The sequence below is a fragment of the Prosopis cineraria genome, unplaced genomic scaffold, assembly GCF_029017545.1.
Source record: "Prosopis cineraria cultivar Desert tree isolate PC_DT_omini unplaced genomic scaffold, ASM2901754v1 PC13, whole genome shotgun sequence".
NCBI lineage: Eukaryota > Viridiplantae > Streptophyta > Magnoliopsida > Fabales > Fabaceae > Prosopis > Prosopis cineraria.
The window spans coordinates 812,468-834,188 of record NW_026555344.1 but is presented as its reverse complement, the minus strand read 5'-3'; the positions used below and the strand labels follow the sequence as shown (position 1 = coordinate 834,188).

Genomic DNA, 21,721 nt, shown 5'->3' with positions numbered 1-21,721 from the left:
TGAAAATCCATGCCCAAGAATCTGCGAGAGTTTCCTAAATGTAAATGTTAGAATAAATTAATTAAGAACAATAATAATGTTAGAAGAAAGGATAATGTAGATGTAAGGTGCACGTCTTGCTTCAATTCGGATTCTCTGCATTCACAGAAGTGATTGCATGTAATTTTTTTTTTCAATTATTGACATATGAGTTCTAAAAGGCTGTTGTATTTTGAAAGAGAATTGTTAGATATTCTCCTAAAACAAATGTGACATTTCTTTCAACAAGATGCTTTGTTTCTAACCTTTTCTATTCTCTAACATTTCTTGCTGATGATTGACTAGAAGAGATATCTAAATTGCAATTTTTTCCCACCAAACATCTTTTTCCTTTCTGCTCATTCAGGCACAACATACTTTTGAATTCACTTGATATCTTTTTCGTTTTTCTTTTCTAGCTTGGCATGCGGGAATGATGCAGATTATACACATCAAACATATCGCTTTTTGAGCTTGTGAAGATGACTTCCCTATCATTTTTAGGCGGAAACTATCTTAGCAGAAGAAGATTTGAAGATCATGCCAGTGAAATGGTAAATCAGTCTATCAGAAAAGACGACCCTGCAAATAATTTTCTTGGAAGTTTATCCAAAAGGGCAATTATTTGGCCAAAGGACTTAGCAGGTCCAAGGAATACAAAAGACAGCTGGTTTCATGTTGTCGCTAAGATTAAAAAGGGTAATAAGCATGATTATCCATGGCCTGACAACATGGATCCAACTATCAGCAGCGGATTTTTGACCTACCTGTCTAACGTCAAGCCTCTACCTGAGAAACCAAAACCTGTGACGCTTGATTTTGAGAAGCCACTTGTTGATCTTGAAGAAAAGATTATAGAGGTAAACTAAGGTTGTTTTCCTAATGGTCCTTCATGACAGATTTTACCCTAGATCTTGATTAAAGACCATTAAGTATTCCAGAAGGACATATAGTAATGTATCCTAGATAGCTATTTTACAACTTATTGTAGCTAAGCAACATAGTTTCAAAGCCTCTACCAAGGCAACATCTCTCTCTTTTTTTTTTTTTTTGGCCAAAGGCAACATTTCTTAATTGCTTCTTTTTTTTTTGGGGCACAATTTATCCTTGATATTTTTGTCTATATATTTTTGTTTTCATTTTCTTGAAGGTGCGTAGAATGGCAGATGACACCGGATTAGACTTCAGCGATCAAATTGGTGCTTTGGAGAACAAGTATCAACAGGTGTGTTAAATAAATTTTATCATATTACAAATAGTTCTATAAGTTCATTGAGGAATAACCATAACGCACTGTTATTTCTTCATTTATGTGCCTTGGTCATATATGCCTTAAGCTTGTTCTCTAAATTCAGAATTGAATCCCAGAACAATTCAACAAATGAATTTTTTCATGAGTGAAATTGACTAAAATATATAATTTCTATGGGAGCATTGCATTTTCAAAAGCACAAGTGAAACACAAGAATTAAATGATGAAGGGAAATGATGTTTTTTTTTTTGTGGATTTGGAAAGAGAATATTATTTCAAGCTTGTATCATATATGCAACAGAATAATGACACACTAAATACTCCCACCCTCAAAATAGTAATCAGTTCTTGGTTGTCTGATAAAATTAAGAGACTTAAGCACTTAAACTAGCTGGTCCTTTCACAAGACTAATAATCAGTGACTGGTATTATTAAGAAAATAGAATTTGTCATGATAAAAGTGACATGATCAAAACAAAATTGAGAAGACATAGGATAATGAGTGTGTTTGTTATGTTACAGTTCATTCGTTGTAGTTCAGATGACCTAATACTATTGACAAAAACAATTAGTTTTTCTCACATCTGTAAGTCCAAATTTCTCCATTTTGGATTCAGGCTCTTAAAGATCTATACACTCATTTGACACCAATTCAACGGTTAAGTATTGCTTGACATCCCAACAGGCCAACAGTTCTTGATCATATACTTAATATTACAGATAAGGTGTATGTTTTTTTTTTATCACCTTTACAATTGATTACAGACAGTTCCTTACTTCTTTGCTTCTCTCTCCCCTTATCTTGGAACCTATAGTGGGTGGAGCTTCATGGAGATCGAGCAGGTTATGATGATCCAGCAATTGTGACGGGTATAGGTAGCATAGATGGAAAAAGTTACATGTTTATAGGCCATCAAAAAGGTAGGAACACAAAGGAGAACATAGCCCGGAACTTTGCAATGCCAACGCCTCATGGGTATGCCACAATCTGGCATTTAACTCTGACTTATATATTATGTGTATAAAGTTTCTAATGGCTAAAGTGATGTAGTTCTATAAAATTTGAAGTCACAGTAATGAAATTTTTGTATATTTTTCATATTGACTGAGAAATTTAATATAAACAGGTATAGGAAAGCTCTGCGCATGATGAAATATGCTGATCATCATAAATTCCCCATCATTTCTTTTGTTGACACTCCCGGAGCCTATGCTGATCTCAAGTCTGAGGAACTTGGCCAAGTGTGTGCGCGCATAACCGTTTTCCTTTCTTTTATTGAACTCTAAAGTTGGATTATCATGCAGTCACTATCTTCACTGCACATTTGATTGCTCTTCTTATGCAGGGTGAAGCAATAGCTCAAAATTTGAGGACCATGTTTGGCTTCCAAGTCCCCATAATATCTGTCGTAATTGGTGAAGGTGGTTCAGGTGGAGCACTTGCTATCGCCTGTGCCAATAAGCTGTTTATGCTGGAGAATTCTGCATTTTATGTTGCAAGGTGCTGTTTTTCACTTTTGCCATCTTTTTCCTAGCTCACTTCGGAGCCCTAAAGATTACGGTCCATTCTCTTGTTAACAATATGATATAAATCACTTCATGGGCATTTGGTCCATAAGTTGCTTTATATTTTTCTTTAATTTTTGCGTTCTATTAAACGTCCTATCTAAATGACATGCCAATACTAAAAAGTTCCAAATGATGTATTATTCTAATCAGTCCTGAAGCTTGTGCTGCAATATTGTGGAAATCTTCTAAAGCCGCTCCAAAGGTTAGCATTCATTAATATCAACTTTAATGGTTATTTGAGGCATCTTGTCTTTTGTTTCACGTATTTTGGTCGACTCTGTGAATCTATAGGCAGCCGAAAAGTTAAGAATAACAGCTCAGGAACATCACAAACGTGGAATTGCTGATGGTATTATTCCTGTAAGTACATTGATCCTTCTCTGTGTTTCTCTTGTGACCTGTATGCTCTTATGGATGCTCGAATATTTTAGGAAATTATATCTCTTTGTTCTCTGTTTCAATAAAAACTTTGGTTACATGCCATAAACAGTTGAACTTTCAGGGAATGTGAATTGATTGTTCCTCCTTGGAATCTGTACGGCACATAAAATGATTCACACTATTCTGCTAGCTAACTATCAACTAAAAACTTGTTCAGAGAAGCAATGACTTCCAGGACATTAGTCGGGATCTGTAAATGTTCTGAATACACACTCACACGCACACACAGAGATCTGTAGGTGAAGTTATGGGCTAGAACAAAAGCCTATCTTAGAAATAAATGGGCAAAAGTACATCAGAATATCAGAATACTCTTGGCTATGGATAAGATAAGTAACCTTATTTACATTTGATTTGAGGAAAAATGAGTGATAACTATGGGATAATCAGAATATTATATGTAAGGTATTTCTTGTTTTCCACAAAATTCAAATTCATAGATAGTGGTGCTCTTGTTTACATTTCTACGCACAGGAACCACTTGGTGGTGCACATGCTGATCCTGCATGGACGTCACAGCTAATTAAACATGCAATCATGCAGGCTATGGAGGTATTTACGTCTGGCATATATGAATTTTAATCTCTGAAATTGCAATTTATTCCCCTCTTAAACTTTCCCAAGATATGTTCACGCATACCTTCTTTCTTTGCTTCAAAAACCTAAACGTGACTTTAAGCCATTTACAAATAAATATATACCAAGAAGGAATTTTTTTCTTGTCATTCTTAGAGCTTTTTTATATTGTAGTTCCTTTTGTGGCTTGTTACTGATAGAAACTCTGGAATCTACACAGCAACAACAACAAACAACAACAACAAGCCTTTATCCCACTAGGTGGGGTCGGCTACATGGATTGCAAGACGCCATTGTGCTCTATCATTTATCAAGCTTTTAGGAATATTATTAATTAAGAGATCGTGTTCAACAACTTCCAAGAGTGTTCTCTTAGGCCTTCCTCTACCTCTCTTAATCGGACTCAAAGTTATATGTTCCACTCTTCTCACTGGTGCCTCCCTTGGTCTTCTTTGTACATGCCCAAACCATCTCAACCGATTTTCTATCATTTTTTCCTCAATAGGTGCCACCCTCACTTTTTCGTGTACGTGCTCATTTTGAATTTTATCTTTACGTGTATGTCCGCACATCCATCGTAACATTCTCATCTCTGCTACTCCAACTTTATGCTCTTGCTGTCCTGTTAGAGCCCAGCATTCACTACTATATAACATTGTCGGTCTGATAGCAATGTGATAAAACTTTCCTTTAAGTTTATTAGGCACCTTACGGTCACAAATAACTCCTTTAGCTTTTCTCCAATTAAACCACCCAGCTTGAATTCTATGTGAAATATCTCCACTGATTTCGCCATCATTTTGAATAATGGCTCCCAAATATCTAAACTTTTTCACTTGAGGTATAATTTGATCTCCCAATTTCACTTTCAAATTATTGTCGAATATTCCTTTACCAAATTTACAATATAAATATTTCGTCTTACTTCTACTCAGACGAAAACCTTTCGACTCCAATGTCCTCCTCCATAACTCAAGTTTACAATTAACCTCTTCTCTTGTCTCTGCTATAAGAACTATATCATCCGCGAAGAGCATACATTTCGGGATTTCCTTTTGAATATGTTCCGTCAAAACATTTAACATCAAGTTGAACAAATAAGGACTCAGAGATGGTCCCTGATGTAGTCCAATTTTTATAGGAAAATCCTTTATTTGATCACTAGGTGTTCTTATACTAGTTTTTACCCCCTCATACATATCTTGTATGGCTTTAATATAAGCAATTCGTACTCCCTTTTTTCCAACGCTTTCCAAAGCACTTCTCTTGGTATACAGTCATAAGCTTTTTCCAAATCAATAAAAATCATGTGTAGATCTTTATGTTTACAACGATACTTTTCCATTAATCCCCTTAGTAGATAAATCGCCTTTGTAGTTGATCTACCTGGCATAAAACCAAATTGATTCTCAGAAATACTTGTCTCCAATCTCAACTTATGCTCAATTACTTTCTCCCACAAATTTCATTGTGTGGCTTATGAGTTTAATCCCTCTATAGTTAGTATAATTCTGAATATCTCCTTTATTTTTATAAATAAGAATTAATGTACTTCTCCTCCACTTATCAGGCATTTTCTTGGACCGTAAAATCACATTAAATAACTTAGTTAATCATCTCACCCCTTCTTCACCTAAACATTTCCACGCTTCGATAGATATACAATCAGATCTGTTGGCTCTACCATTTGCCATTTTTTTAAGAGCTTCCTTTACCTCCTTATCACGTATTATTCGATAGAATGAGAAATTTTGTTCTCCTTCATCAGTTACTAAATCCTCCAAGTTACTAGATGAATCCTCTCCAAGTTACTAGTTCTGGAATCTACACAGGAGATGGAAAAAATGGATTCAAAAGAGGTACAACGCCATCGAATGCTCAAGTTCCAGTCAATTGGAAAAGTGCAAGAAGGCATAATTGTAGAACCAAAGAGGAAGCGTAACATGAAGCCACTTGATGTGAACACTTCTAAGATCACGGATATTGAGTCCGAGCTCCAAAATCTCAAGAAGACAATTTTTGAAACAAAGGGACAATCTGATCCTATTACAGAGGAAGCAATAGAGAAGAGCGAGCAAGAAGTAGACCAAGAGATAACAGATGTACTTGTTGAAATGGGATTAGAAGAGAAGATTGAGTCTTTAAGGCTGGAATTATCTAAAATCGCAAATCACTCACCGAATCAACCCCTTGATCGTAACCTGAAGGAAAAAGTGGATATGATCATGCAAGAATTCAATGACAACTTGTCACGGCCAGGTGCTTATCTGGGATTGAAGCATAAGCTTCAGAAGCTAGAAGCTGTGAACAGACTGATTGTTATGAAAGTCAAACAAGAGAAACTTAAAGCAGAGATCAATCAGAAGGTTTCGGATGATATCAAGGCAAAGATAGTAAACTTGAAGGACGCTCAAGAAAAGCTATCAAATGGGAATTCACCAAACAAAGAATTGGTGGCAGAAGCAGAGACAACAAAGGAAGAGCTAGAAGAGATCTTGAGATCAGCTAATCTGGAGGTTGTTAAAGTAGTGAAGAGAAGAGCAACTAACCTTCCGCCTGATGTAAAACAGAAAATAATAGAGGTGAACAATGAAATCTACAGTGAAATTGACAAGGTTGTAAATTCAAAAGGCCTTAAACAAAAAGTTCGAGAGTTGGAAGATGAGCTGGCTAAAGGATCAAGCCCTAAGGATGTAGAAAATATTGAAGCAGATATCAAAGAGAGTATTCTTTCTTCCTTGAATGTCACAGCTCTGAAGGAAAAGATTGATGGTCTGAAAATGGAAGTAGAATCCAAGTCAGAAGTTTCTGAAGCAAGGTTGGTGTGGAAAATGGTAGACACTAGATGTTGAGGTTACTTTATGTGAGTGATAACTGTTGAAAATATATTATTTATTATTGATATCACAACACTACTTTTGTTTGTTCAGTAAACAAAAGTTGGCAACAAATGAGATTCTATAAAGTTTAAGTTACAGCTGCTTTTAAATAACTACTGATAATCATAATTGAAATTCTCCAAACCGGCATATGTTTTCACTTTTCAGTGTTGGGGTTGGAGATACATGAGGGATGTGATGATGAATGTGTTAACAAATCTGTGTAAAAGGTGGCATATGTGCAAAAATATATTCAATCCATTTTGATCAAAGCTGAGTCATGATAAGTAAATTCAGTGAAATAAGAATTGACTTCTCTAATGTTATTGGATCTTAAACGGTACTCTCTCCGAGCATCCCCCCCCCCCTTTCGCATGTGATTTGCAGTTCTGACTCAAATTAAATAGAAATTCAATTCAAAATCTCAAAGGAGGAATATGCTAAGAGTGTTGTTACGAGCTCTTATATATATATATATATATATATATATGAGAGCCAGTTTTATGTATTCTAGTGATTGTTCTTGGTGCTTCATTAACAACAGAAACTTATTGCGGCAAACTTGAAGGATAAATTGAATTGAAATAAACTGGGTATGAAATTCATAGTTAAAAAAAAAATAAAAAACCTCATGAATGAGATGAGATATCATCTTTCACCAATCAATTGGATTGAACTATGGTTTTAGATTGTGTAGGGAGAGAAATACAAATAAAAAATTGAAGATAATCAGATTTATTGTGTCTTCACCTAATAGGGGACCGCAATTAAAAATTAAAAGTTGAAGCGTACTTATAAACTGATTTAAAATTTATGTGCATGATTCTTAGTACAATGAAATCAAGTTGAGATAGACAAGAGAGTCATTTAAAATTAAAAATATTATAATGCATAAGGATTAACAAAATCTCGAGAGTTGATTAAAATGATTTAAAATATAAAGATTGATTTAAAAATAAAGGTAGCAACTGGCAAAGAGTATTTTTCATATATAATAATATGCGCATAGAATAGAAGCATCACACACACGCAAACGTGTGGAAAACTTAAAATGAGACCTGCGGCTCAAATAACTCGGGCTAAAACTTAAAATGAATCGGGAACTGATTCAGCCCGATCCATCTAGTTTCCGAATTCTGATCCACTTGGGCTAAAAGCCTAAAACGTCCGAAAGACGATGGTAGGTTCTTGTCGAATGCGAAAATGGCAAGCGGGAGCTTGAAGAGCATTCTGGCTGTGGCGGTAACGCAGGGATTGACCGAGGCACGAGCAAGGATATTCGGACATGTAATCAATCCCACAGGCAAGAGATCTGCGCATAAGCTTCTGCGGAAGAAGCTTATCGGTGAGAAAGTGGCGCAGTGGTACCCTTATGACATTCAGCGAGACGACCCTCTCGTCATGGCCCAGCAAGAACAAGAGTAACTTCTCTCTTTCCCTACTCTCTCACTTGAACCACATAAACCCTAGCACATTGAATGCCTGATGTCCGTCATGTGTTTGCTCTACTGTCTCTGGTAGTATTGATTGTGGGTTATGTTTTGACTGTCAATTTGTGCAAAACTAGGTTCTTGGTTTTCTTCATTCTGTCTTTCGTTTGGGAAAATTAACAATTTGGTCATTGCTCACACTTTAAAAATGACATACGTCAAATTAATTCTCTTTTCAAGTAATTTTCAGACGTTGGAAGGATTAGCAGACAGACTTTGTAAGTTTTCGAAAATGACTCGTCATGCTCTAATTATTGAACGTGTGCACTGCATTCGTTACTTCTAATTCATGTTCTTTCTCATTTCGAAGGCTAAAATTAGATACGCTTAGCAATCCTTTCCTTTTTTCCTCATGCAATTACTGTTAAGAAAATGACATTGCTGGAAAGACTAAAGTGACCTCTTCCCCTCCCTCACCCCTCTTTTGTTGTATTTGTGGGGCTGGGGATTGATAATTAAATTGTAGGTTTAACGAAGCAAAGTTAGGCGTTCTAGATCATTGCGAATTTTGGAGACCCCATCCTTAGCAATTCTGTTTGAGACAATTGACTTCAGCTTTCTTATGATGCCGTTGTTCTCATTTGGGACTATAGAATCAGTCTATTAGTCTAAATTCCAAAGTTTTGGATACACATTGTTTGAGTTTTGTAAATCTGCTGGTAAATGACCTTCAGTTTTGAAGTTGTTTGATCTCTGAAGTCGTGTGGAATTGTCGACTACAATGTAGGTCCTTTTCTGCAATACGTAACCTTGGATGACCCGTAAATGTTCAGCCCCAATTGAACTGATTTCGAGTCTTTTCAGTTTAAATATATAGAATTATAGATATTCCCTATCTTTAGGCGGTAATTCTTGGTCTGGGGGCATGTGTTATATTTTGGTTCTTTGCTGGTTATCTGGATAATCTGTTACTATCCATGGTACCTGGTGGCTTATTTATACTGATAATAAACGAGCTTCATGGCATATCTAACATGCCCGTTGTCTGATGTTACGTGAATCTTAGTAATATGGGTTAGTCTTTTCAGCGATGTGAATTCCTTGACTGCAATTCAACACCTAAATTCAACTTGAAACAGCAATTAAATTTCACAATATTCATCTTATCTGCTATGGAATGTTCAACAATCTGTTGGGAAAATAAGATCTTTTTGGTTGTTGCTCCGCCATCTGAATGATCTGTTTGCCATTGATGTTCACTTTATGCCTGAATTTAGTTCCTTTGTTGTTGTTTTTGCAGTGTGATCTCATTTTTTTGAGAACAAAAGCTAGACCTAGGCAAGTGAAATATAGTTTTGTTTGTGTTTCCTTGGTGGGATTTCATTCTGTAGTGATTGGCTATTTTTAGTTGCCTTTTTGCCGATCACGCAATCGACAAGTTGATGCTTATTTGTCTATGAGAAAACTTCTCTAAATTCATCTATTCTTTCTAGCGCATTTATATATTTAAAAGCACAAGTTGGACAGCATGGTCATTATGGTTATCTGAAGGATGTTCTTATGTTATATCGAAACTGTTACAGCTTTAACTAATTTTATGGATAATAATTTAAGATTTTCTATGCATATTATGTTGTTCTTACAGGCGCTTATCAAGGCTGGAAATGTTGAAGCGGAGAGGAAAAGGACCCCCCAAGAAGGGCCAAGGAAGGCGCGCTACCAAACGCAACAAATAGAGATACTGGTTTTTGCTGTTTGTGGAATCAATCTATGAAAGCTGTTTTGAGCAGCAAATCTTGTTAGCTTTTTCTTTAACACCGTAAATTTGATGCGTGTAATTAGCATCTTCATCTTCATTCACTAAATTTAGTTCATTGTATGATGATTGAGAATAGGAAGAGAAAGGGTGTTTCGGACATCAAAAAAATTGAAATGCACGGTTGTGTTGTTCCTTCTCTTCCTCCTCCTATTATGGTTAGGAGTTAATTTTCTCCCTACAAAATTTTAAGGGCATGCTTTCTCATGGTCTGAGTGTTTTGGATATTACTTGGCTTTTTAAAAGCATTAAATACAGATTTATAAAAGAAACAAGCCAATTATAAAATTTTCATTTGATGGAAACTAGCATTTTATAAGAGCCTTGAGATGAAGGAAGGAGAGCAAAATATTTATAAGATTGTCAAGAGTAGGGAAAGAAAATCAAGAGATCTAGAACAGGTAAGGTGTATTAAGGATGAAAAGGGAAGAATTTTAATTACAGATGATGAAATTAAAAATAGATAGCAGATTTACTTTTCTAAGCTTTTCAATGATAGAGAGGGTTCATTTAGTAACTTGGAGGATTTAGTAACTGGTGAAGGAGAACAAAATTTGTCATTCTATCGAATAATACGTGATAAGGAGGTAAAGGAATCTCTTAAGAAAATGGCAAATGGTAGAGCCAACGGATTTGATTATATATCTATCGAAGCGTGGAAATGTTTAGGTGAAGAAGGGGTGAGATGGTTAATTAAATTATTTAATGTGATTTTACGGTCCAAGAAAATGCCTGATGAGTGGAGGAGAAGTATATTAATTCCTATTTATAAAAATAAAGGAGATATTCAGAATTGTATTAACTATAGAGGGATTAAACTCATGAACCACACGATGAAATTGTGAAAGAAAGTAATTGAGCACAGGTTCAGATTGGAGACAAGTATTTCTGAGAATCAGTTTGATTTTATGCCAAGTAGATCAATTATAGAGGCGATTTATCTACTAAGGGGATTAATGGAAAAATATCGTTGTAAAGATAAAGATCTACACATGGTTTTTATTGATTTGAAAAAAGTTTATGACCGTATACCAAGAGAAGTGCTTTAGAAAGTGTTGGAAAAAAAGAAAATACGGATTGCTTATATTAAAGCCATACAAGATATGTATGAGGGGGTAAAAACTAGTATAAAAAACGCCTAGTGGTCAAACAAAGGATTTTTCTATAAAGATTGGACTACATCAGGGATCATCTCTGAGTCCTTATTTGTTTAACTTGATCTTAAATGTTTTGACGGAACATATTCAAGGGGAAATTTCAAAATGTATGCTCTTCGCGGATGATATAGTTCTTATAGTAGAGACAAGAGAAGAGGTTAATTGCAAACTTGAGTTATGGAAGAGGACATTGGAGTCGAAAGGTTTTCGTCTGAATAGAAATAAGACGGAATATTTATATTGTAAATTTGGTAAAGGACTATTCGACAATAATTTGGAAATGAAATTGGGAAATTAAATTATACCTCAAGTGAAAAAGTTTAGATATTTGAGAACCATTATTCAAAATGATGGCGAAATCAGTGGAGATATTTCACATAGAATTCAAGTTGGGTGGTTTAATTAGAAAAAAGCTAAAGGAGTTATTTGCGACCGTAAGGTGCCTAATAAACTTAAAGGAAAGTTTTATCACACTGCTATCAGACTGGCAATGTTATATAGTAGTGAATGTTGGGCTCTAACGGGACAACAAGAGCATAAAATTGAAATAGCAGAGATGAGAATGTTATGATGGATGTGCAGACATACACGTAAAGATAAAATTCGAAATGAGCACGTATGTGAAAAAGTGAGGGTGGCACCTATTGAAGAAAAAATGGTAAAAAATCGATTGAGATAGTTTGAACATGTACAAAGAAGACCAAAGGAAGCACCAATAAGAATGAAATATATAACTTTGAGTCCGATTAAGAGAGGTAGAGGAAGGCTTAAGAGAACACTCTTGAAAGTTGTTAAACGCGATCTTTTAATTAATAATATTCTTAAAAAGTTGATAAATGATAAAGTACAATGACATTTTACAATCCATGTAGCCGACCCCACCTAATGGAATAAAAGCTTGTTGTTGTTGATGGAAACTAGCATTTTATGAATAGTTGAATGGGTGCTTTCAATGAAATAGTAGAGTAAGATTTTTAAGATTGATTACCATTTTACAACATAAGGTGGTACGCTAAAAAGGATGCTTTGTGGAGTAGATGCAAACCCTTGTTTTTGAATAGATGATAACGAAGTTAAAATTTTTACACCTCAATTCACAGCATACGGTCATTTGAATAAGCTGATAGATGACAATAACAGTGAAAATTCTCAAATATGAAGTTACAAAGGGTCAATGACAGAGAAGCCTCTTAACCATAATACAGTCATGGTGCATTTAACGGGAGAAGACTCTAGAACAAGGTAACTGGCTAGAGTGATTAATAAGTTCCACTTACCAGGCAACAAAATCATTGTAAATTGTCACACACAACGTGCAATTAAAGAAACTGAAAAACACTTGCTCTAGCCAACTTCAAAAAAATATAAAATAAAAATTTATTAGAAGTATCAACCAATCAGCTTCTACTCACATTTGAATATATGACAATTTGATTGATATTAATTATAACAAATTAAAATATTCTTCATTGTTTATTAATCATATTAAATTAGAATATCAATATTAATTATGGTGTGAATAGAACGTAAGCTTTGAGTACTAAAAATTCATAACATGAAACTGAGTAATAAACTACAAGCTATTATCACAAGAACCCTACTTAAGCGTATGACCCAATCATCACTTGCGACTGCTTGGATATCGTCGAAAAGCAATTTCTTCCGAGGCAAGCTATAACCAAAGCCACATGAGGAATGTCACTATACATTCATTAACATCAAAAAGTTGCTCGTAGCATTCGCATACAATTTCTGCAACAGTTGTCTCTCAACACCATGCAAGACGCAACTAAATAATATAGTCACATCAAGCACATCGCCATTGCCAAGGCCCAAGAGCACTCTTTCATGATGAGCACGGACCGCTGTCAACCAAATAATATAAGCAGGAAGATGCTGAGACAAATATGATGAATCACTAGCAGTCTACAATCTCAGGCCAAATAGCACATAAGGCATAAAGGATAGTGCATCCCCAAACAGTGCGAGGACAAAAGAAACTACACATTAAAAACAAACAACATTTGCAAATGTAACCATAGAAATCCCAAACTTGACCCGACATGTATCTGGCAGTTAGAAGCCAATATTAAAGTCCAACGGTCCTAGAAAATTCAGGGCTCTTAACCACAAAGTAGTGAAAAAGCATTCAACAAGGGGTCCAACAATACCCCAATGATCATTGCACATTCTTCCAGATTCAGAGCTACATGCAAACCCGCTTAAATGGCCACTCACATCAACCTGAAAGAAAGGAACAATCCATACATGCACGTTACAAACTATAAGTACGCTGACTGTATCACATGTCGGAATAAATTAAGCATCATAGCAAGTCAAATATTCTCAAATAATTGAAGCATCAGGCATAAAATACTGTATGGAACCGGTCTCAGATTTGAAAATCACAGTTCTTGACATGACTAGCTTTTTGAAGAAGACACGATGAATAATAAATTATCACATGTCCTTGTATAGAGCATATTCAAGCTTGAAAACCAATCATACATTCAATATTATCATCACCTAGTGCACAAAACCCTTTCTGCTTGATTGGTTGGTTAATTTTACAGTAATTTTTAGAAACAACAACCAAAAAAAAAAGCCTTATTTCACAAGTTAAAACCGACTACATGAATTGTACAATGTTATTGTACTCCATCAATAATCAATCCTTTGGATGTATTAAGCAAAAGGTCCCGTTCAACAACTAAAACATTTTCTTTGGTCCTCCTCTACCCCTTTCATAGGATTCAAGACTATCTTCCATCCCTCTTCATAACTCGACAGTAATTCTTAGAAAATTAAAAAAATGACAAAAGGATAGGCAGTCCAGCATCCCACAATGCATCCTTTCTTTTCCTAAAAAGAATTCAATTAGAGACAATAACTTATCACGAGAATGAACATACAATTTTTCATACGAAACCAAAACATGTTAATCATAACCTACAAGAAAAGAATAAAATCAACTTCTCCTTGACTGGTTGTTGATTTTATAAAAACATTATCCTGAGCTAAGCTTATTGATTAAGCCATTGCCTAAACATGAGAATATATAATATGAAGCCAACTTCTGAGTTTTCAAAACATGTTTTTACAAATATATTTGCACTTCTACACTACAATGATTGACAGCCACAAGAGAGCCAATTACAAATACAGCACAATTTTTCCTAGAACCTACCACTCACCATTGCTATTGACCAAAGTTGGGAACACAACCCTGATAATTACCCAAGTCACCGGCAATAAATTGCCTGATCAATGTGTGGAGGAATTTGCTTTATTTCAGTGCCAAGTTCTTGCTCAATCCTATATCTGAACAAAATCGATAGGAAAAAAAAAATCAAAATCTATAGCAAGTATATTTAAATTCAAATCTAAATGTAAATTACATACAAATTAAAGCGATCCTCATAGGTGATCAAGTTAACTGCTAGACCAAGGTGCCCAAACCTCCCTGAACGACCAACCTGTGGATAGGCAAAACATCAATGAGACCAAAACACATGCAGAAAATAGCTACCAAGATAAACTAAAAAGGAGACTAAGAAGGCTCTAACATACCCTGTGCAGATAAGTTTCTGAATTTTTGGGAAAATCAAAATTAATGACCACATTAACTGCTTGAATATCTATTCCCCTGGTAAAAAGATCTGCGTTTGTTTTGCAATAAAAAGGAAACAATTATAACTTAGAAAAATGGAAGTTGAAACAAACAACCAGTTTAGCGCATACAAATTCCAAGCTTGCTCCATGCCCATCGAACAGATTCAACAAAATTGTAACAAATACTATCTTTATACCCATCATAACATTGCCAATTAATTTCACAGAAAAAATACGGATTATATTAGTATAGGTTACATAGTTAAATTCAGCAACAAAACACACCAAGATAGTTAAATAATTCAAAAGATAAAGGAAAGTTGTCACCAGCCACAATTACATATGTGAAATAGTAATTTGGGAAAATAAGACTCACCATCAGCACAGAGGCTTGAGACATTGTGGAATTATTAACTTTTTGCGGAAACACAACTTTTGGTCCCTATTGTTTTAACATACTTCATTATAGGTCCCAGTAATTTTTTTACTTGTTCCAGGTCCCTCTAGTTTATCTTGTATGCAATGTTAGTCCCTCTACTTTTGAATATGTTCAAAAGTGTCAATTTTTTTTACCTGTCACTAATACTGTTAATATAGAAGCGAAAAAAGGGGTCCAGGTTTAATTGTTAAAGGCAGCACGTGAAGTGACCCCACTTAATTGAGGGTTCTTAGAGCATTAGCCGAAGGAAAAATGCTTGACCCCATTTACTTGGACGCCAGAATACACTGTCGGATGTCGCCTTTATAGGTGTGTTAGTACATGTCAAAATATTCAACATAAGTGTGACCTTATCATCCTTTTGGGCATATTCAAAAGTAGAGACTAATGTCATAGACGAGATAAACTAGAGAGACCTAGAACCCAAAAAAAAAAAAATACGACTTGTACCGAAACACATTAAAATTATAGGGCCAAAAATTGTATTATCCCTAACTTTTTTTTCTTTGGTTTACTGTAAATAAGTTAACTCTTCAACACTTATTAGACATTCCACTTCATACTAGGGACAATTGAGTAAACTTGCTTCTTCCATAGGCCCTATAAATAGAGGCCTTCACCCCACTTGTAATTATCAAAAACATACATTCAAGGAGAATAGAAATTTTATAAGCTTCCCTGACATTAACTCTACAGACATGATTATATCTATACAAACAAGAGGGTTCAGGCAAGTGCAGAAGTGATAGAAACATACCAGTACAAACAAGATTTCTACAAGCACCATTTCGGAAGTCATGAAATACTCTGTTGCGATGATCTTGCAACATCTTTGCATGGATATAGAAGCATGAATAGCCAAGTTCTGTGATTTTCTTGGCAAGGAGCTCAACCCGATTCACCGAATTGCAAAAGATAATTGACTGATTTATTTGCAACTGAAATAAACAAGCCATCACATTATTTATCTCTGCCTAAGATCAATTTGCGGGGGGAACAAAGGATAAAAAATATCAAACCTTAGAGAAAAGCGTATTGAGGCAGTGGACTTTCTGTCTCTCTTCCACAAATGCATAAAATTGTGTAATACCTTTCAGAGTTAGCTCATCCATAAGGTTAATGATATACGGTTTCTGAAGAAATCTATCTTTGAAGTCCTTTACAGTAACAGGAAAAGTAGCTGAAAACATCAGGATTTGACGGGTTGGAGGCAGGAAGTGAATTAATTGCTCTATCGAAGGTTGGAACTCAGGTGACAAAAGCTTATCAGCCTAAAAGACAAGAAAACATTAAGCTCCTCACATTGATAAACAATTATTATAGTTAGATGACTAATGTTCAGAGTGCCATTTAAAGAACACAAGTGAAGGGCAGAAGAAAGATGTGCTCAACATTTACAACATAAATTGGAGATACATAATGCATTAGTCCCTCCGTTGCAAAATAATTGTCAACTTGAAATTGTGCGCACCCATTAAAAAATATAATAGTACTTTACTACAATACCCTTATTATAATGCTTTAAAAAACTTCTCATTCATTGATGAGTGAAATTGTCAAAAAAAAAAATTAAGCTTTCTTGAAAGAAACCTGAAGTAATTATTTTGAAACAAAACCAAACCTCCAAAGTGACAATTATTTTGGAACGAATGGAGCATTACCAACTTGGAAGTATAATAACAGATCCCCAATCCTAACAGATTTAACAAAGCAAAAGAGATACCTAACTGGGCATCAGCGACCAGATCGTAATTTTCGAATAACCTCAAATCCTGGTTCTTCAAAAAAGTTCTTAAACCCCCCCCATCCCCCAACTGGGTTTTATATACAATTGTAAATTTAGGTGAAGTTATTTACCTCATCCATAACAAGCATGCTACAGTCTTTCAAAATACATACACCCTTCTTTGCAAGATCTAATATTCTTCCTGGAGTTCCAACAAGTAAATGAACAGGTTGATATAAACGCATAATATCATCTTTCAGGCTGGTACCACCCGTTGTAACCATGACTTGAATTTTCAGATGCTTTCCCAGCTCTTTACACACTTGTGATGTTTGCAAAGCCAATTCACGGGTTGGGACCAGTATAACAACTGCAAGATAGATTATAAGCAAAAACAGTCAGCATGAGTAGTGACTATCATCGATGCTCATTCAACTTAATTGGGACAGTATCAACAATGGCACCAGCCTTCTGCCATGACCATTTTTGATCAACTTGGAAAGAAAATTCTATCTCTACAATTATCTCTCCTGTCTAATAATAACAAGGATGAAAGAGCAGTAAATAAAAAATAATCAACTAAAATAATTTTAAAATAATCTAAAATGTATGGACAAAATACAAATTTTTCTCAACGCAGTGTCGTTTCAGGCTAAATGCCAGAAAATAATTCCATGTCCTTTCAAGCCCAACTGATATCCTAAAAGGCTCCACTAGTTTCTTTCAGCTTCATGAGCAAGGCACTAACTTTTCAACACAACAAAGAGGAAGGCGCTAATACATTAAAATGTTCAATCAGCTGCAGGTTGCTAAAGAATCTTTATCAATAATACTCCATACAAGACTAAAACATTTTCCAAGAAATAAAGCTTTTAGCAGAACAAACCTTGAATTACATTGTTATCCTGATCAATTTTTTCCAGTGCAGGAATGCAAAATGCAGCTGTTTTTCCAGTTCCATTTTTTGCTCTAGCAAGAATGTCACTACCAGTAAGAGCGATTGGGATACTTTCTTCCTGGATAGGAGAAGGCCTTTCAAAACCCTTCTCATATATTCCCATAAGCAGCTCACGCTTCAAAAAGTAATCTTCAAATTCATTTCCTTTAGTTGCTGTCACATCCTAGGGAAAACAAAAGACAGGCGAAGACAGATATAAATGTTAAAATTAAATAAGTTCCCAAAACACCATAAACAATAGACATTAAATGACCGAACCATAGATGGTATAACTTATTGGGCTTTTCAAGTGAATAGAAAAACATCATGTGAACGCCCAAAACCATAAACACACTGTTATAAGAATACAGTTCAAGTTTCATAGGATAAAAAAAATCCCCATGAATTGTGAAACTAAATTAAATTGCATTGGTTATGATAAGTAGAATCCAGCAAACCTTTTCTACATCTTTATCCTTACATTAAGCACAAACAACTAAAGCACTTCAGATGTACTCTACAATCTTTGTGACTAACAGCCTCTAACCTTTTTTTTGAAAAACAAGGCAGAAAAAAAGAGACGTGCATCTTATAATGCTGGTCTAAAGACAAAATCAACTTCAACAAACAGTTTCAATAAATTATTTTATGAAATAACAACTAGATCCTAGTAAAGATAAATAAAATCAGAATAGCAAAGAAATAGGAAATCACAAATAACGCGTTATACCCCTACAAATCTCACTCAAAATGTAAGGGCAAAATCCAGTGCATATAACCCATCACACGAAGCATAAGATAATAGTACTCATAAGCATACCTCAGTCCTATAGCGTGTATCAGGTGGTGGTATCTTTAATCTAGCCTTCCAATCTTGAGAACTACCAAGACAAAATAAAGGAGGATAATATTAGGACACCTTCAATTCTTTTACTAGAATCTAAAAATTAGTTGTATTCAGAAGTGAAGTATGCTGCTGTGGTGACAATGCATGCCACAGTTGTCTAGTAAATAGGTTTACATAGTGCCAGTTCCAAAATCTTCCACAAACTCAAAAATCATAGTCGATCAAATATCAACCCCATGACATAAAAATCTCATCAGGCATTAAGCCTGCAATATGGGAATAACAACTCCACCATGCATTAAAGTATTGAGGTGCAATATATTTGCATGGATAAAATAGGTTCAATTTAGTAATCAGGCATTACTTAAAATATACAAAATCAGAACCATGGTGAACTGAAAGAAGAAGAAAAATGAGAAAGCCAAGAATCAATCAACCACTTCCATTTGTTTCATAAGTTAGCAAACTGATGACCATTTAAAACAATCCCAATTTTAAATACCTTGCAAGCAACCAGATAGAAGAAAACCAAAAGCCCCAGAGTCGCTTCTTGTACATAGAGACAAAGAAATTGGACAAATTGTTATATTGACCGTCAAAACGATGTAAAGCACACCTAAATTTCTCAACAAATCTAGTCACACGAATACCAAGCCCAAAAAAAAAAAAAAAGTCTCTAACTACGAAGATGTTGCCGTTTATTTCTCTGATGTTCTTAGGAAGAGAGTCAAGCTCGCTCACATCGTACGGAAAAGGTTAAAGGTCTCATGCCAAATACATTATTTTCTAACCCAAATTTTCAAAAAGTTATACATTTCCAACACATTCAGTCTTAACACATTACACTTCCATTATGAGGAGCATGTCTAATGCATAACATTTCAAGAACCACACCTTGAATCAACGGCTTCAGACTGCACAGTCTTCTCGACCTCGTCAACTACGTTAGAATCAGTGCCACTCAATTGCGTTCTTCTAAGCCATTGCTGCTGCTGCTGTTGTAACTGCTGATGTTGCTGTTGATGCTGCTGATACTGATGTTGATACTGCTGTTGATTCTGCACCAAATGTCTTTGCACATACTGTTGCTGAGGGGCTCGTGGCTGAAACGCAGGGTTTGAGTTCATACCTCCCCCTCGGCCTACGCCAATCCCAGGCGGATATCTAGCTCTATTGTTCATTCCGCCGATTCAAAAGAAAAACCTACAGAAATTTCCACCAACAAATGTACAAAATGTCAAAGATGCTACCAACTACAAATTTAGCGTTTCTCGCAAAGTGGAACCAAACCCACGAATGCTTCTAGAAATGGCTCGCGTTTAAACCTAAATCTGCCAAAATCTAAAATTTCTGAGTATAATACAGAGCTAAAGGACCCAAAAATAGGGATCGTTTCTCCTATGATGGCAGGAATAAAGTGAAGGCAAAAATCGTTAGGGATTTTGTACAGATCTATCGCAAAAAGAGTGCAATGAAAAGTGAGGATTGGCGGTGATCTATATTCTGCCAAGAAAAATTGATGAAAGCCCAGAAATCGAACAAGAGGAGAGTGATTTCTTAATTCTCTTGCTTGGTACTTCTTGTGATTGATTGGAACGTTAGAGTAGTAGCAGGAAAAATGGCGAGACCTCCTTCCAAGTTACTAGGGCATCAAGAAGAAGATTGATTCTATTTACTGAATGGCCCCGCTTCTTCGCTAATAATGCACAAAGCGTCCAACTTCTTCTTAACCGAGTTTTTTTTTTTTTTTTTCTTTTTCTGGCCATTACAGACCGCCTTTGTAAATTATAATAATAATAATAAAGTCGGCAAAAATAGTATTAATCATCATCATCATAATAATAAAGAAAAATAAATAAAAATAAAGGCACGTTCGTTGTTCAGTCTCGATCTTTTAGACTGAAAGGTCTGGAGAGTACTTTCAAAAATTAAAAGTTATTTGATTAATTTTTTTACTTCAAAGAATACATTTACTAGACTCTTCAAAAGTCACTTTTAGCTTTCAAACAATATTTAGTTAATTTTCATCGGTCATAAAAGTATACATGTATTATCTTTCAAATATTTTTTAATTCACCAAATAGATTTTTTAAAAAGTATTTCTAACAAAATTTTTGCTATTTTCAGTAAAAAAACAAAAATTTTGTTATAATAATTAATTTTCACTGAACTGATTTTTAGTAGATTGACTTTTTATTAGTGTTGTTTTGCTCGCTATGACATGTTATGGTATTAATTTTAAAATTTTTTTATTCTTATAATTTACAGGTCATTATTTACATTTATCATTTAGTAATTGCCATTATTTTTGTTGGCCCAAAAAACTTACCATTATTTTTAATTCCACGCAATTGTTAATGCTACCATCTTATCTTACATTGGGCTGTATGTAGTCAAACTTGTTTAGCTTTATCCTGTTAAGATACATTGGTTAATCACACATTCACACTTATATTGAGAATAGAATATTTAACAATTTATGTGTTCCTACCATTGCATAGAAAATCAGATTGGACCAGCCAAGTCAACCTATGAACAGGTGATTTGGCCTTTTCACTGATTTGGTTTTCATCCTGACCCAGTCAGCAAGTGACTCGATATAAGCCGGCCAACCTAAGGTCAAGCCGATGTAAACCAAATAACCCAATAGGTTAGATGGGTCAACTAAGTTACTTATTTTGCTCTTCAAAAACCATAAAAATTTCTATTTTGCCCTTTAAAATATCTAAAATATCACGTTTTTGAGTTTTTTTAAAAAAGAAAAAACTAAAAAAGCAAAAAGGCTTTGCTGGTTTTGCTTTTGAATGTTGAAGTCAATTGATCGAACCCTACCCCTATTAGCTCTGAACACTTATCCCTAGCCCTAGCTTAAATCAAACCCCACTCGTCAGTCATCGACCATTATCATTGCCCTTTTTTGCTATTGTTACTCTCTTGGGCTCCTAGTTTTCCTAATTCGTACTCTATCTTTCTCTCCATGTAGTAAAAGTGTGAAACTCAACGTGATCATGATGCATAATTT

At 35.0% G+C, this 21,721-nt stretch overlaps 2 protein-coding genes and 1 pseudogene across 3 annotated transcripts; 2 read left to right on the top strand and 1 right to left on the bottom strand.

Moving 5' to 3' along the window:
• Positions 1 to 388: 388 nt before the first annotated feature.
• Positions 389 to 6,848, top strand: LOC129291862 (acetyl-coenzyme A carboxylase carboxyl transferase subunit alpha, chloroplastic-like; annotated as a pseudogene).
• Positions 6,849 to 7,837: 989 nt separating this feature from the next.
• LOC129291357 (uncharacterized) lies at positions 7,838 to 10,121 on the top strand. The gene is made up of 2 exons (XM_054928650.1): positions 7,838 to 8,156; positions 9,811 to 10,121. The coding sequence occupies exons 1-2, from the start codon at positions 7,939 to 7,941 to the stop codon at positions 9,899 to 9,901; spliced, it is 309 nt and encodes a 102-aa protein (XP_054784625.1). The 5' UTR covers positions 7,838 to 7,938; the 3' UTR covers positions 9,902 to 10,121.
• Positions 10,122 to 12,827: 2,706 nt separating this feature from the next.
• On the bottom strand, positions 12,828 to 20,443 carry LOC129290837 (DEAD-box ATP-dependent RNA helicase 8). 2 transcript variants are annotated; one of them, XM_054927862.1, is made up of 11 exons: positions 20,328 to 20,443; positions 19,594 to 19,902; positions 18,673 to 18,733; positions 17,802 to 18,036; positions 17,047 to 17,285; positions 16,209 to 16,460; positions 15,947 to 16,127; positions 14,709 to 14,797; positions 14,541 to 14,614; positions 14,333 to 14,459; positions 12,828 to 13,382 (listed from the first exon to the last, which is right to left on the bottom strand). In XM_054927862.1, exons 2-10 carry the CDS (start codon positions 19,878 to 19,880, stop codon positions 14,381 to 14,383), a joined length of 1,497 nt encoding a protein of 498 aa, XP_054783837.1. In that variant the 5' UTR covers positions 19,881 to 19,902; positions 20,328 to 20,443; the 3' UTR covers positions 12,828 to 13,382; positions 14,333 to 14,380. The 2 variants fall into 2 exon arrangements, with proteins under 2 accessions (XP_054783837.1, XP_054783836.1); XM_054927861.1 differs by having other exon boundaries at positions 19,594 to 20,400.
• Positions 20,444 to 21,721: the final 1,278 nt, after the last annotated feature.